This window comes from Solea senegalensis, unplaced genomic scaffold, assembly GCF_019176455.1.
Source record: "Solea senegalensis isolate Sse05_10M unplaced genomic scaffold, IFAPA_SoseM_1 scf7180000012729, whole genome shotgun sequence".
NCBI classification, from domain to species: domain Eukaryota; kingdom Metazoa; phylum Chordata; class Actinopteri; order Pleuronectiformes; family Soleidae; genus Solea; species Solea senegalensis.
Window position 1 is genome coordinate 70,412 of NW_025320680.1, and position 16,765 is coordinate 87,176.

The 16,765-nt window shown below is 40.3% G+C and overlaps 1 protein-coding gene across 1 annotated transcript; it reads right to left on the bottom strand.

The window, feature by feature from the left end:
• Positions 1-839: 839 nt before the first annotated feature.
• On the bottom strand, positions 840-15,331 carry urb1 (URB1 ribosome biogenesis homolog). The gene is made up of 39 exons (XM_044014995.1): positions 15,112-15,331; positions 14,146-14,285; positions 13,909-14,060; positions 13,308-13,437; positions 13,133-13,229; positions 12,956-13,041; positions 12,745-12,870; positions 12,492-12,622; positions 12,211-12,406; positions 11,985-12,122; positions 11,702-11,875; positions 11,481-11,613; positions 11,256-11,378; positions 11,053-11,165; positions 10,819-10,938; positions 10,328-10,444; positions 10,102-10,240; positions 9,851-10,009; positions 9,440-9,639; positions 9,134-9,352; positions 8,852-9,052; positions 7,892-8,729; positions 7,565-7,769; positions 7,304-7,490; positions 7,167-7,225; positions 6,844-7,025; positions 6,649-6,759; positions 6,506-6,569; positions 6,261-6,429; positions 5,699-5,801; positions 5,449-5,609; positions 5,255-5,366; positions 5,020-5,126; positions 4,565-4,708; positions 3,696-3,805; positions 3,397-3,597; positions 3,026-3,267; positions 1,657-2,235; positions 840-1,120 (listed from the first exon to the last, which is right to left on the bottom strand). The coding sequence occupies exons 1-39, from the start codon at positions 15,236-15,238 to the stop codon at positions 933-935; spliced, it is 6,783 nt and encodes a 2,260-aa protein (XP_043870930.1). The 5' UTR covers positions 15,239-15,331; the 3' UTR covers positions 840-932.
• Between the last annotated feature and the right edge of the window lie 1,434 nt (positions 15,332-16,765).

Genomic DNA, 16,765 nt, shown 5'->3' on the forward strand with positions numbered 1-16,765 from the left:
TTTGTTAACTAGATAATATGTTTAAATGATGTGTTATTTTATTTCACTGACTTCATGTTGATATAAACTCGATCAACTTTCTGCAGATGGCATTTTTTTCATGTCACAGCTTTTCTTTACTCCTAAAGTAAATTATGCCGTTGATGGAGAACTCTAACAGCACCGTTTCCTATGAATGGGAATATTATTATGATTACATTGATCCTGTGATTGTAGATGAGAGCAAGCTGAAATACAACAAATGTAAGTTTTTATGTGTTCTATAATCTTGTCTTGGTTTTATGTCACATGAAGGTCACAGAACTTTTCCTCTTCCCTTTCAGACACAATTGTTATAATATTTTGGATATGTCTGGCTGCCTTTGTGGGGTTCCTTTTTCTTTTTTTGAATCTAATGTCAAGCAGTGGAAACATACAGAGGTAAGAGGAAAGCTACAGCTAAATGGATGGACAGGATGAAGCCGAAGAGGCCGGAATTAACATTTAAACATTTTCAGGAATCACAGATCCAAAATCAAAGGACGACGCAGAATATCGTCAGCATGAGCTGAGGCTTAATCTGAGAGAAGACAAATTTCTTGCTAACAAAAATAAAAGGAAATGCTGTGATTAAGATAAATTTACACTATTAATGAAACAGAAATCCAAGAATAAATGTTGAAAAAATGTGCAAGAAACTCGACAATGGTTGTGCTTTCTTTCAATTTCACTGAATACCTAATATAAGTGTAAAACTGCCTTTATGAATACACAAATCACTATGATATTGTTCATGTAAACTTAAAGGTCAACAGTAACATACACAACACGCGTTATAAAAAAAATCTTTTGAGACAAGATTTATCAATCAGCATTTTATAACAGAGGGGTTTCAGGAGACAAAATAAAACAACAGCTTTAATTAGCTCTATTTAAAGTCATACACATTGCATTTAATTCTTCCAGGTGGTGATGTTTTTACAGATGGCTCTGATCGCAGTTGGCCGTGGGCGTTTGGGTGTTTTCTGTCCCGCACACTTGGCTTTGGTCACCAAACTGACGTGAGACAGGAACAGCTCTGCCGATGTGGCTCCACTCCACAACTCGTGAATGTACAGCGACAACAGATATAGTCCTGCTTCTGTAAAGGAGGAGAAAACAAGAGGTGTCATTGACTGAATTTAAAAAAAATTCTAAAAGCGTCAATTTAGGAAGAACTTTTTAGATAAACAGTTTAAACAGTTTAGATAATCCATAAGATTTTAACATAAACTTCTTTGGAGTAGCATTTCACAATGGGATACTTGCAGGGCTGCATAATTAACCTAATTTGTTAGAAATATGATTTACCAAAATGGACTGTTTTGTGAGAACAAAAACACCACATCAATTCTTGTTATTTATTATTAGTAACTGCAATGAAAGTTGTCCGCAACTACTTTCATAGTCCATTACTGAAATAGACTTGAAATATTATTACTATAACAGTAATAAGACACAGGCCAGATTTCATTCAACCAGTAAATGTTTAATTTATGGCACTCCTTCATTAAGAGCTCAGGCAGATCTGCTCCGCAAACTTCTATGACCCCAAATGTCACCAAAACAGTGGAAAATTTAGCTGGATTCCATTGAATTGGAGTATTTTTACAATAATGATCATTGGCAGGCTCTTACCACATCGAGATGGATCATGAGTGGTTTCTGGCCGACAAGAGGAGACGACTGCCTGATGCACCTCAGGAAGTTGGTCTTGAGTCTCAAGCAAACGCATCATAATGTTGGTGAATCGCTGCAACGTTTCCACTTTTTCAGCCCTGCCGGAGACACACTGAGCTTCAAAGGCCTGGTGGTAGAGTCGAAGGAGGTCAGCTTTCAAACTGGGATCACGCAACACGACATCCACAATTTCCCTGTGCTTTACCACAGCCTTTTCAAGCCAGTGCAAGAAGTCCTTTGTTCTGTTTTCATCATGTGAGCCCTCTACCAAAGACCTCAGGGACCACTTGGTAAGCAGGTGTGCTGTATCACTGGCCAACTGACTGGGATCCAGTTTGTTCCCTGGCTGAACCTGCGGGGGTTCTGTGAGGGGAAACGCAGGCTCCCAATGTAGAAAGACACTACTGAGGTAAAATTTACACTCTGTCAGAAAACTCTCTCCTTGTTCCTCAGTTTCATCGTCTTCTGCCAGATTCTCCTTCTGTGCGCAGACCTGGGAAAGGGAGCCTTTACTTCTGGACTTGTCTTTCCACGTCCCTGAAGAAGATGATGAACAAAACTGTTTATCCCATTAAAGATACATGGAATGATTTAGATACCAAAAGTCTAATTCTCCAGTTAGTAATAGAATAAGTATGACATGTAATGTGATCACATTTAACAGCATGATACTTTTGGAACCCTATTTCAGTTCATTTCTCCACAGAGGAGAACAAGTTTGGAAAAAGAGCAGCGACTTTGGAGCAGTTACTGACCACAGCAATTTATAGTAAGAGTTTGTGGAGTGTAATTTGATATTATTGTATTTGATGTATGAATGTATTTAAAAAGTGAAATATAAATCAGTTTAATTAACAAAAAGAGACACAAGGTATTCCTTTTTCCTTTGTAGGAATAGTTGTCAAATTTTTAGTGGTTACAGTATTTTTTGCTCTACTTACTTCTCAACTACTCATTTGTACAAACTCTTCTAATTGTCCACAATTTGAAATATCCATAAATGCAGATCTGGACATTCAGTGGCATACAGCAGTGGAATATCTTCATCACCCATGTTCACAAACCAGGTAAATCTGCGAAATATTTGGATGAGGGGTGGTACCTGGGCTGGGGACTTCATGTAAATATCTAATTGAGATACGATCCACGATATCATTTTAATTTGAAGAACATATTTCAAGTGATTACAGTTCTGTGAGACACAAAGCTGTTTTTTTCAGTCTACAGAATATGAGGTGTATAGGTCAGGACAGTATTTAATCCAAAATGGTAATTTGACACATATTTAAGCTTTATTAATGTTTGGACTGAAACGAACGGCACTCACCCAGCAACTCCTTTACTTTGCACTTTTCAGACAAGACTTGTATCTGGGTAGAGAGTGCTTTTTCACCCGAGAGAGAGGCCCAGCAGAGGAGCAGAGCAAGGACTTCAGCAGAGGAGAGAGGCTGTGGGTAAAGTGTGAACCGCTCAGTCTGTTTGTTTATACTGAGCGCTGTCCCATGATGCTTCAGTACAGAGTGGAGAGTCTGCAGGAACAGGCTGAGCTGAGCAGCCTTCACACCCAACCTGACAGGAGAAGGCCACACAAACACTGACATCCTTGACCAAAAGATACAAGCATTTATTTTGTGCAATTTCTGAGATCAAGTATCCTTGTTTGCCAACCGCAGTGTTTTGTCAGTTATGGTGCTGTACCTCAGGTGTTTGCTGACAGTTAGTGCCACACACAGGAATTCATTGATGAGTGGAAGAGGGAGACATTTCGCTGTATTTTGAGGTTTCTCCTCTGCAGATCTTTTAGCCGCATCCACCTGCTTCTCCTTCTGTCCAAGGTTAGTGAACCACAGCGCATGGAGCAGGTCTATGACGGCACTCAGCAGATGTGGGTCTCTATTCCTAATGTGGGTAAAAAAAAAAAAGCAGACAAATTTCACTTGCAATGGTTGTAATTGTAATAATATATAATATCAAAACCAAGACTTGGCCCTACTTGCCTTTTTTCCATCATCTGTATCATCCAGGTTAAAACCCCACAGTTTTTGGTGAGATTATAAGCTGCTTTGTTCACTTTGGCAGCCTGGGACAACACCCTGATAATCTGGGCCTAGTGGGAAGATAAATTCAAAATAGATCCAGATTAGATGTAACGTAATATATTTCAGAGCACCAGTTACCTTGTCCTCACTCATCTGTTAGTTTTCATGCTTTACTTCAGACTATAATCCATGTTTATGATCTTAAATCATCCCCTTCTTCACAGAGCTTTAAGAACTAAGAACTTTAAGAAGTGGTGGCATGAAGTCGACACAATACAGACACCGACTTTGTCAAACATGCACAGAATATATTAGCTGCTTAATCTCCCAATTAAACAGCTTTAGCCTGGAAACTGAAGAGCTCACTCATTCTCCCGCACTCAAGTCCGTAGAGAAAAGCAGCGTTTTTAGCCCAGGGAAACTGGAGTTGCTGGTCTACTGCTGCACCATTTGCTAAATTTGTATTGCTCAAGTAAATCCAAACAAAGAATTTCAAACACCAAAATCAAAAGATAACACCTTTGAACTTATTGAAGACAATAACAGATCAAGAACTCACGTTTGCAGAGATGGAAAATCTCTAATTTTCTGTATGGACTTGTGGGGAGGAGCACTTTACAATCTTTCATTTCCAGCTGAGAAGGGCTGTCTTACATTGAGTTGAGGACCATATTCCTAAGATTTTGAAGAACTAAGCAAAATCTAAATAAATGTAGTTTTTCCTACTGGGTTCCAGGCTGGTTCATGGAAATAGTGGCATCATGCTCAGTTGTGTGCTTGGCAAAGTCAGTGTTGATAATGAGTCCAACACACACTAGTTTGCATACCTGGAAGTTTTGATCGCATAGTGGACTGCTGCTGAAGCCTAAAAGGCTCTTAAATATGCCTTGTCGCTCGCACAGGTCATAGCAGAGTCCGTCCCCTATCCCGTCCTCCAGCACGCTCAGGATCCACTCACGTTCCATCTTATGCTGCAGGGGGGAAAGAAAAACAGACGGTCAGTAAAACTGCCCCATCATACAGTCCCTGACAGACACAGATAAGATCAGTCTAAACAAAAAAATCTCTATTTAAGGAAAACAAACAGATGAAGGCTGTGCAGAGACAAAAATAACCAATCACAGTGTAAAATCCCTCAGTTAAAGCTCTATTGTCTTTGGTATTTGTACCTTTACTTCCTGTTTTCTTTGATTCTTTTTACCTGGTTAACATTGTTTAATCAATCCCCTCATTTCCAAGCATATTATAATTTATACCTCGAAAAAAGTAAAAAATACTTTGCCTCCAAATCAAAGCCATAGAATAGCTTGAAGAACTCAGGGACTCTTCTGAAGTCCAAACTCTGATGGGACAGGAGAAACCTGTTTACAACCATATACATGTGGTCCTCTGGGAAAACAGGGAAAAAAAACAAGGAAATGTTAAGTATAAACAAGTCTTTACAAACACCCTTAAGTAAATAGTATGTGTTAAATGACACTGGTCATGGACAAGCTCAAGAGTTCAGGGTTACACACCAGGTTTTAGCATTTGCTGAGCCACTTTACTGATATAAGTGGTCATGACAAACGGGAGTCTTTGATTCTGCGTTTGAATTCCATTCTTCACTGTGTCCATCAAGTACAGAAGCTGTTTGATAAACACAAACATATCAGCATTTGAAGAGGTCATTTCTCTCACATACTGATGCACCACCTCCATATTACTTTACCTGTCTCTTCTCCCTGAACCGGGCGCCCTCCAGGTGCTGGTAGAAGCAGCTCAGCACATGGTACGCTGCTGCCCTCACCTTTGGGTCGTAGCTACTTAGAGCCATCACGGTTAATCCGAGAGCGTGGCTCGATACGAATTTGACGCAGTCGATCACACATTCTGTCACACAGAAGACGAAGAATACGACACGCGTGAGTTTTGATAACATAAAACTGTAGTAATGACAGACAGCAGTGAAATATGCTCACCTGGCTGAAGTATGACACTGAACAGAGGCAAAAGAAAACAGGGATCATACACATTCCCAAGATCCTTCACTCCATCATTGCTGTACAGCAACTCTTTGCCTTCCTATAAGAGAGCAAAACTAGAATTAAAAGTTGCAAGCAGCAACTGCCAGGCCCTTGGATTACTGTACTGATTTCACACAGACCAGAAGAATTTTGTGTCATCTGAAAATGCAGGATATTGGCTGTTCATGCACAGAGAGGCACATTTCAAATTTCAGTTTTTCAGTTTTCATGAACAAAGCTGAAAATGTGAACATAATCAGCAATGACCAAAAAAACAAATACTTTTTAAGATAATTCACATGGAAAGACAGCGGTTTGAGACAATGACCTTCACCTTTGACCACCAACGTCTAATCAGGTCATCCATGAGTCAAAGTAAATGATTTGCTCATCATGTTCATGTTTAAATATTAATTTATGTATATTGTGAGGTTACAGCAACACTGTGATAAACAGAATCTAATCAAGTCAGGAAGGGTAAATCTGTCATATACATAAATATGATTAAAATCCTGACCTGTGGGATGATTTTGCGTTGCTGGGGAAATCGGGCAATCGTTTGGAGCATCAGTTCAGGTTTCAGCAGGGCCAAAATGTCGTCAGAGCTCGCCTGCTTCCACAGAGATGCTCCCAGACTCATCCTGGTCTTGTGGTGCTCCACAGCCGCTCGGCCCCACAAGAAGGACCTGTTGGGTTGAAACACAAACTTAAAAAGCAAGCACCCTTTTTTCATGAGCTGCATAAAAAATGAACACGACTTACTGAAATTTCAGCAGACTGACATGGTTTCTTTCATATTCCTGAAGAAGCAGTAGCAGTTTCTGATCTGCAAAACAAAACAAGACGTAATGAAGAGGAAAGTCGACAAACACTAACATTGAAAGTCCTAAGAGTTCCTGCTTTACCTGAATTATTCAGTGTAGCTCCATATGCTCCCAAAAATACAACAAAGTGATTGATGTTACAGACTGTTGGGCATTTCTTCACCAGACAGAGAAGAAGGGACACCAACGCTTCTGAAAATACAACAAAATGAACACAAGCGCTTTCAGAGTTTGAGCAATGTACTTTTAATTTGTGTGTCTTTCTGTGTAAGGTACCTTTAACCTGACATCTGCTGGGCTCTTCATCCAGCATTGTGGGCAGGAACAGGGAATGGCTGCTGGCCATCATGTGAAGTGTAGATAAAGGAATCAAATCCTTTTGGACGTCACTGCCGTCATATATTAGATCCACCAGACGGGTCAAAGTGTTCAGGAAGTGATGATCTCTGTATCGATATCTGGAGTGGAGGAATATTTTCAGGTTTGGAATCAGAGACTGATCGTTGAATCTCAAGAGTCATAAAAATTGCAGTATCTACTGTCTAATACTGTCAAGACATGACACCATCAATCAAACAGCAGGATGAAAAACATCTCACTTCAGTCCATTCTTCACAAAAGTGTTCCATTCAGAGGCAGTGACATCTTCAGCGGATGTCTGTGGGAAGGAGATAAATTATGAATATAAGAGAGTAAAACCAAAACTCTGCAGGATGTATCGGGAGAGGAAACCCACCAGGAGTGTGTGCAGTTTTTCCAGGATGCTCTGCTCCCACTCTGATGGTGAAGTAGCTTGATCTTTGGAGTGACTAAAAGACGCTATGAGACACTTGAAGGCAGCAGCCGTGACGGACTTCTTCCACGCGTCTAGTTCTTCTGGGAAATCGGCCAGTGTCTCACTGATAACTTCAACTATTTGCCATCTGCAAGAGACAACATAACATTTAATAACTTGTAAAACAGATAGTATATTATTTTATTGGGAGTTGAGTATCACCTTTCAAAACTGTCCACTTTGTGAAGAGCATCGGGCAGACTGATGATCAAGTCCCTGATGTCCTGGATGTTTGCAGAGAGTTTGATCAGACTGGCGAGTGTTTCAGGAAACTGGGCTCCAGACTCTTCTGTCAGAGTTCCCAGGACACACCGGGACACTTTGGCAAGCAGCGCTTTCTTTAGGGATTTTAAAACTTCATTTTGCACTACAAAACGCAGCAATAGAGCATATTTCAAGTCAGTGCAACAGACAATGCCAGGAAAAAAACAGAATGAGAAATCATAATGCTGTATACTTTGAGACAAGAGACGCCGCTTTAATACTAACCATCTTTGGGTCTGGCTGGGTCCTCTCTGCTTGCTACCTGTAAGTAGTCATTGATCAGTAGAAGGAATGTTTCTGTCTGGTCTGAGAGCGTCGCCATGTTTGCAGGCTCTAAGCACCACAACTCAAAGCAGAGGCGGTGGGTGGAGGAGTTTCGCAGCAGCAGAGAGCTGATGGCCTGTGAGTCTGTGTGAGGTCGTTGGAGACAGTGTAGCAGCACATCTGTGTGGATGAGTTTGGCACTGCCTGGGTCACTGGACAGAGTCTGATACAAGAACGTTTCCAGCGCAGGACTGGAGCAGGACAACAGCAGAGTGCTCAGGCCGTGGAGGTGTGACTGTGTGAGAAAGACACTGTGGTCCTGGGACGGGTTCGATTTACGCTCAGTGAGGATCTGCAGTGCCGCATTGCCGTAGACACTCAGCTGGGCGTGTGTGCCTTTGCTGCCAGGAGAGATGAGTCTTTCACGGGGGAGAAGCAGCAACTTGGATACCACCTCTCTCAGACTGGAGGAATCCATGTAGCTATGCAGAGACAGGAGAGCCTGGAAAGGTTTGGACTGTGTGTTTGCATCCTGAGAGCTGTTTTCCATTAATTCCTTGAGAACCGCTTTTTCTACTACCCCAGTGTAGCTATGTAGGAACTCCAGGTGACTCAGATCATGAAGAATGGGGGCGCTGGTCTTTAGCAGTAGCAGAGTGTCATCAGTCAGCTGAGCACAGAGACGCTTTAGTCTGACGGGATTCAGACTGTGTGGAGGAAGAGCGGAGAGCTCCAGAGCCAGAAACCACTGCTCCAAACACGGATGCTTGAAGATGGAGCCAAGAGCTGAAACAAGGATCTAAGGAGAAAGGAGGAGAAGCATATTAGATCACTTAAAAAGCATAAGAAAATAACTTAACATTTTTAGTCACAGCGTGAGTGAATAATGATATCATTAATAAAATATAAATGTTTCCTAACCTGCTCTTTATTAGTTTCTTCTCTGGGTGACTGGTTGAGTTCCAGGAAAAGATCTGATCCTTCCTGGAGGTTCTCTGCTGCCGCTGCTGCTGCTGTTGGCTCAGACTTTTTGGTCTCCTCAAAGTCTCGTAGCCTCACCACTAGATCCTGGAGTTGTCCCATTAAGGTCTTCAAAATGGCAGATCCTGTGTTTTTGGAGAACTGTGTAGACGAAAATGATGTGCTGTGTATATTTACAACTTGACAAATGCATTAAATACTGGGCTTTTCTCAGAGTCTTACCGTGCCAAAGATTTCCACAGTTGATTTGATGTAGAGTAGTGTCTGCTTGATTGCAACTGGGAACTCATCCATCGACATGGAAGCTAGAGCCTCCTCCACATTCTTCCTCAAGGCGTCCTCAAGGAAAGCGCTCGGCCCTTGGTTATACGCAGCTTTAATCAGCGCGGTGTATGATTTGGGGGATGAGAGTCCCTTTGTGTCACATTCAGGGGACTTGAACTGCAAAAACAGAAAGGCTTAATTTTCCCACGTCAAATTATTACACAACCATCATGCTTTCATCTGAAAAACGAGTGGAAAACTGACCAACTCCTCGCAACACTGCTGTGGCAGCCATTTGGAGTAGTATTGATGAAGGTGTACGATGGCGGGGTGAGGCGAGGGAGGGAGGTCGGAGGATACAAGCTCTTTATCATATTGCAGCAGAGCCAGACAGAGGGGGAGCGGCTCTCTCTGACAGTGCAGCACATCAGTGAGCACGGCAGACAGGTATTCAAGTACAACTCCTAAGACAAGAAAGAACAAGTTATTATCAACATTACAACAAATCATAACATTCATTTCTGAGAATGCAGAAAACACTTCAAGCATGAAGATTAAAAGTTGTACGTTTGATGCCGAAACTTGCAAACTGTGAAGCTACAACATAAATATAGATTTAAGACTATAGCTACTCCATATATATATATAAGCTATTTCTTCAAATCAAAGCTTAACCTTTGTTAGCTGGCAGTTTGTTCCGGGCCTCCAGAGCAGCAGGTACCACCACACTGAAGGGGAACGTCTGGATGATGAGATCTTCACTCAGAGACGGACCAAATTGCTCCATCTCACCATCATTACCATCCATAATGACATCCAGCATGTCTAAGACATCTATAATACATGATGAGGTAGAAAGAAAGTTTCAGACACATGCATATTGACAGAAGACAGTGCCTTGGATTCCATCTTTTAATACCAATTACCATCTATGTGAGAGACGGGGATACTGGCAGCGTCGCCCTCCTGGTTACTCAGGTTAGATTGCAGATACGCTGCCTCCTGGACAAGAGTGGCAACCTTGTCTGTGAATGTGTGGGAACTGCACATGACTTTCACCAACACCTGGAGTAAGAGACAAAGAGTTATGAAGCTAAATCATAATTTCTTAGTTTGTCTAACAGAAATATGTTGAGCTTTAAAGAACCGCACCCTCTCCAAGAATTGGATGACTGTGTCTTGTTGGTTTGGCTCCACTTTGGTCAGCTGATCAAGCCAGAGCTCAAGTTCAGTCCAGGTGAATTCAAACACGCCACTGTCCTTTAGCACCTGAATACATGGCAGGAAATACATGTATTCATGTGAGCATTTTCCAAAAGCTCAATTTCAAGCAGTTGAATATCGACATTAAACATTTTGCTCCCATCCTTATGCTGCGTTACAACAGTATTATTGTGTTTAAGCAGAACCTGCTTTTCTTACGTGAACCTTTCCCTAATCAAGGTAAAGGAAATGATGCTTTGTCCTTAGATGGAATAATAATAAAATCCTTAAACTGTCCATTTTTCTGAAAGTTTACTTGAGGTACAGTTTTCATGAAACTTTTAGGGGTAAACTTTGATCAACCCTTGTGCCTTCCTACAAGGTAGGTACAATCTTATACTGAGAGCAACAAACAGAAGAAAAAAGTAAATGTTTCTTACTTTTAGAACCAGCATCCGTGTGGAGGTTTTCAAGTGACTGCTGCTGCTGCTAACAAACATCTTGAGAAGCAGATAAAGCACTGATTTCTCTGCAGAGGATGACTCCGTATCTGCAGAATCCTGGGATTAACAAAAAAGAAAATCATAGATCACATTAGAAATTACGCTGATTACAAAGCAAAACGTTATGTACAAACATCCATGAAAATACAATTCAAATCAAAATGTCTTCACCTGTAAGCGGAACCAGGAGAACTTGCTTGCAGGGAGCTCCAATGCCAACTGCAGTATCTGATATTGCAAGACAGGAGGGACTTCCTGCCTCATTCCTTTCTCCGACACAATCCCTGGACAGACATTTCAGCTATTGTTTAACATCTGGACAATACAGACAGTTATAGCTTCACCACAGGAAGAAAAACAAAAAAAAGTATTACCTTTTAAGAGCTTGCTGAAGTCAAATTTGCACTGGTTAACAAGATGAGGCACAACTTTCTGGTAAAGACAAATGACTTGAAGAATCAGCGCCTTCAGCACTATGATCTCAGCCGTCTCAGCAACTGTTCAACAGAAAATGCACGAGTAAATCATTTAATATTGCCGTTCTTTTCCCTTTGACAGATCTGAATAAACAGTACATGAGTAATTTACATGTTATTTACCAGGCAGTGCATTTTTATTATCCGTTTGTTCAGCATTCCCTTCCGTTTCAGCTTTTTTCTCTTCGCTGTCCGTCTTTTCCTTCTTGCTAAGGGACTGCCACTGTGAGACGATGCTTGTCATATCAGGCAGAATCTGAAGCACAGTAAAACAGTGAGTAAGTAAGATTCAGGTTTGCTGAAAGGTGCATCATCTTTACTTGATGGCACTTTCCTGAGTTTACCTTGCTGAGTGTCTCCCTGTACTGCTGCACCAGGTCTCCAATCATGTCAGGAGAGAAAACTTCAGAGCTGTGCCACTCAGCCTTGTCCAAAAGGTACTCTATGCTCTTATTGGCCCTTTTCAAGATGAAATTCATCACGGACAGAGTTGTGAGCTGCACTGTTGTGTTGCTTAACTGTAAGAAACGAGAGGATATGCACTGAAGAGAAAGGCTCAAGTAATGTACTTTGTGTTGTTATTGTTGTCCAGGCTAATTAATGCATTTTATGGGGGTAATCACTTACATTGAGGCCCTGTGTGAAGAAGGTCTTATTACAGACAGGAGGAAGGGATATCACCATAACCATGGAGAGCAGGCGAGGAAGAGGGATGACCTCACCAGTCTGAAAGACTGTGGAAATCTCTGGTTGGGCCTCATAGATCTGACAAAAACAGTTACCAAATAACTTTTGAAAGGGTATTACCAAACATGGATGTCTTAAGATAAACAAAAACACCCAAAACTATTACCTTTTTGAGTAACCTGACATTGTCCTGCCAAGCACTTTTAAGGCGTGGTGTGTAGGAAAACTGAGTCTCCTTGAAGTATCTGGCCAGTAAATCAGGATTAGCCTTCAGAATCTTCACCACCAGCTCTGCAACCAGTTCATCTTCCGTAGCCTGTTTCAGTCCAACCAGGAACTGAAGCAAGACAATGTTACCAGGTCTGAAAAAAGGAATAAAATCCACACATCAACAGACTTTTTTTCAAAGGCGAGTGATTTAAACTTAACATCACACAGATCACTTACCTGCCAGCTGTGCCAAAGCTGGCATCGTGAAAGCTGATACCACGTTTACGAGAGCAACACAGGTCAAGAAGGAAACCGTGAGCAAGTTCCCGGACAACAGATAAGGCAGCATGTTCGGAGTTCTCCTCCATCTTTAACCATTTTGCAAAACACGAATACGAATTAAAACCGCATGTTTAAAAAAGCACATTTGATGAACAGAGCTATTATGTTTTAGGTTTTATGTCAATTATCACAACAACAAACAACTTACCCTATTATCATCTGTGGTTGCATCGACAATCCCATTCCACTTATACAGAGAAGCGATGTTGGCCAAAACAGTCGGTGTGAAAAAACGCACTTTCTGTGTTTTACTTAACACTTTGTTTAATAACACCTGCACAGAGTCAAACATAGAAAATATACATATCAAAACTATACATTGAGACAAAACTAAGAAGTGTGAGCTGCCTAAAACTTACTCTAGTCTTCAGTGTGGACAATATCAAATTGACAAGAGACATTCTGTCTTCCTTCAGACCTGTATTAAGGATCTCTGGCAGGAGCTCTGACATACAAAAATGAACATATCATTAACACACTGCAGGATATACTGTAATAACCAGTTTTGTAATTAACAGTGCAATCAGACTTATTACCTTTGCTCTCTAAAATCTGTCCAATTGTAGCATTATCTCCCGACACCAAAAAGGACAGCACAAACTGGATATAAGCCATGCGGACATCAGGTCTCCCCTGGAAGTTTCACAGAGAAAGACATCAGCAAATCGCCAGAACCCAAAATTCCCAACACAAATATATTCTGCATCCCACCTTCTTATCCTTCCTCTTTGCCAGTCCAGACAGTGCTTTGTTAATCTGAATGTGACTTAAGACCTCTCTCGCTGCGTCCGAGCCTTGGGAAACCATTGCAGACAGGAGACTGAGACACTGGCGGACAAACCTGTGCACAATGGACAAAACAACAGTAAGCATATTTACCTCTGATAACACATCATTTTCCATAGACTTCCTTTCAACAGTGTTCTTTTGGCAACCAACGATGTTGCCACTAGTATATATTCTTACTTCTGGGTAGTCGTTAACCAGCAAACAAGACAAGGTCTATGGTTTAAAGCTATATTTAAGTTCACATTAATCTGACAGCTTGAACTGATTGATGACATAGTATCAATTTGCATTTGCATAGAAACTTTGAGATCCAATGCATTGTGGAATCCAACTGAATTGCAATCAAATCAAATCATGAAACCAATTTTCTGGGCATGCAGGATTAGATTTTGGTAGTGATATGGATTCAAGATTTGACACTATGAGAAACTGAGCAGCCATAGCAGAGGTTTCTGAGCGATTTCTCTTGTTTAAAATAAAAATAAAATGTAATGAGGACTGACATTAGTGTCCCTGTACTAACCTGTGATTTTCTGATTGGAGAGATCCCTGCACAAGTTTCAGGTAGCTGGAAACCATCTTTTTCACAATGGCACTGCCAACCATGTTGAAATGGGACAGATCACTGGCCGTCCTTAGAAGAATCATCTCCAAACTCTCAAAAGTCAGTATCGTCTGGAAGGAATTCATGATCATATCAGAGAGTCACTTATCATAAAACAGTCAGCCAGTCAGTGCCATCCACTGAGATTCAACTTACCTCACTCTCATTGTGCTTGTCTCCATCTAGCAGTTTGAAAATTTCTGCACACTCCATGGAGATTTTAATGTAACCTTCAACCACATCGTACAGGTCAGAGCACGGCAGCTTCTTAGCAGTATATATGAATGTCTCCAGGCCTGCAGGTGATACAACAGATATAAGAGTTACTGAAAAGCAGGGGAGATGAGCTGCAGACACTGTGGTGCAGACTCAGACTAATAGGACAGGAGATGTCACCCACATTATGTTCAAATGTGAAATTTAATTCTAGAATACACATTTTCATTAAACTTTTATTCAGTTACCTGAAGACACTAGCAAACTTCTGAAACCATATTACGTACCTGGTTGAACTGAGATCTTTTAACTAGGACTTACTGGTTTTCTCTTGGTCACATTTGAAATAAAATGTGACCAATGTTCTAGTGGTGGCCCAAACTGTACAGAGTGCAGTTCTAATTTGTTTGCTGTTTGTTGTTTAACAATCAGCAGCCTCTAATAACAGTTTTAAAATGTTCTTGTTACTCCTCTTTAAAAGCTACAGAGTGTAGTGTGCTCATTTTAAATATAAACAAATGTATGTTGCATTTAAGTCATTGTCAAATTAGTTCACACTATGCTGATTATACATATCAGCTTCACACGTCTCTCTCTTTGTCTGTGTTTCTCACTATAGAAGTGTTATGATTTTGTGTCTGTGGAGACACACATTTTCCATCAGGACAGATGGCCAGATAAAGCCAGATGACAGCGAAGTTTAGGTTAAGGATCTTTCCTCAGTGCTGTGAAACATGAGTGAGGTGACACAAATGATACCAAAACAAAAGTTAACATTACAGAAAACTCTACAATACTAAAGCTTTAAGTTTTACTCATGTCATGCACATCGTCAATACTATTTCTATGACAGTGCTATGCATCATTATTATTATGATTAAACAAAACGTGCATGTACAAACTCACCTTTCTTAGCCGTGGTCGCTTCTCTTAGCATAGCTTTAAATATCGTCCCATTGAACTCCGGAAGCTTTTCTTTCTTCACGGGAGTGTCTGACTCTGCAGAGTCTTCACTGCGACGCTTCTTCACCATTTTTTCGTGTTGATATTAACAATGTAAAGTTGTATTTCGCTCCTCTGCCATGAAAGTTCTGTCACAATTACCCACGTTGTGGTGTAAACAGACAGCAGGCCGACTAAAACTGTCCTCCGGTCGGAAACTTTGTGCAGCTAAAAGGTTCCGCATTTTTTTATCGTTCTCTTTCCTTCAAAATAAACCTTACTATTACTTCTCCTTCCTCTGCCTTTATAATGTATGTATTTTAGCTACATTGCCTTTGCACAACTCAGACTACTGTGTACATTTATACATATACAACAACTGTGTATTCAATTGCATTTTATTGTGTCCCCTAATATAAAATATTCTATGTATTTATTGATTTATATGCTAAGTTAACATACTCAGGTTCGCACATTTGACAATAAATATAATTCATTAATGACTATAACTGTGAAAATTGTTGTAAAATGAAATAAAAGCTGATATTAGCACGATGGATGTGGCTATTATTAAATTAGTCAACTCTATTCTAAGCTTTTGTGTCCACATGTAACACATATTTGTGTTCACTGTGTTTCATTTTCTTGAGCTTTGATTAAAAAAACAACAATAGTCTCTGTGCATTTGTTTGTAGTCCTGAGTTTTCAGCGTGCCTTGTTTTAGAATCAGGCAAAAACAGCGTCATCATTCAGGGAGAACACAGTTTGCTGAGACCACGTAGACATAGCTGTGGTTTCGCTTTGCAGCCTATATTTGAAGAGTGTGTGGTTTTTCTCAACCAAAATGGAGCCTCCCCTCAGTTTTTCTTCCAACCAACTTTTGCAGGCACAGCCGGGCCACATCTCAAATGTCAAAACTGATAAGAGACCAGTGCTGTTCATTTAAACATTTTTACTGTAAGGACCCAATAAAATAAAACTTATGTCTGTCCAATTGTGATTTATAGGTTCTTTTATGGTATAATTATGTATTTATTAAATGGTTTCTCAGGAGCGATCAAATCAAGCAACCCACATCCCACACTGAGGAAATTCACATTGTTAAAGCAGCCAATTTTGACTAAGCAATACACAAATTGACAAATATAAGGTATAAAGAATACAATTTAAACTTAGAACTAGAATAAGACTATAAAAAAAATAGAGCCAAAATATAAAAGTATGCTATACAGTTTTTAAAAAACATTAAAACTACAATATATAGAATATGTTTACATTTACAGTACACACAGCAGAAGTAAAAATGTGTTTGTGGATAGAGTGAGACAACATTTTCCACAGAAACAATGAAGTCAGTGTAAAATCTATTCAGTTTATGTAATTTACATATTTCATTTAGTTTGCCAGATTTTTTTAGAGTTTGCAAAACATAAATTCACTCTTTCAAATGTAATTTAACTACATGGCCACAAGGGGCCGTATTTGCTCCGGGTGAAAACTTGATGAGAAACAAAATAACTGAAGAAGACTGACACAGGTAGACAGCTGCTGTCCAGATTATGTAACAGGCCAAATGAATCAAATAATATTCCGTCAACAGACTCACTGTGAATCATCT

What these genes read in the sequence shown, in the direction of transcription:
- urb1 (XM_044014995.1), bottom strand. Translation starts at nt 15,238, where the DNA reads ATGGTGAAGAAGCGTCGCAGTGAAGACTCTGCAGAGTCAGACACTCCC. An exon ending in CTCCAATCAGAAAATCACAG is followed by an intron (nt 13,438 to 13,908) that starts GTTAGTACAGGG and finishes CATTGTGCACAG; the next exon opens with GTTTGTCCGCCAGTGTCTCA. An exon ending in TTTGTGAAGAATGGACTGAA is followed by an intron (nt 7,026 to 7,166) that starts GTGAGATGTTTT and finishes CCTCCACTCCAG; the next exon opens with ATATCGATACAGAGATCATC.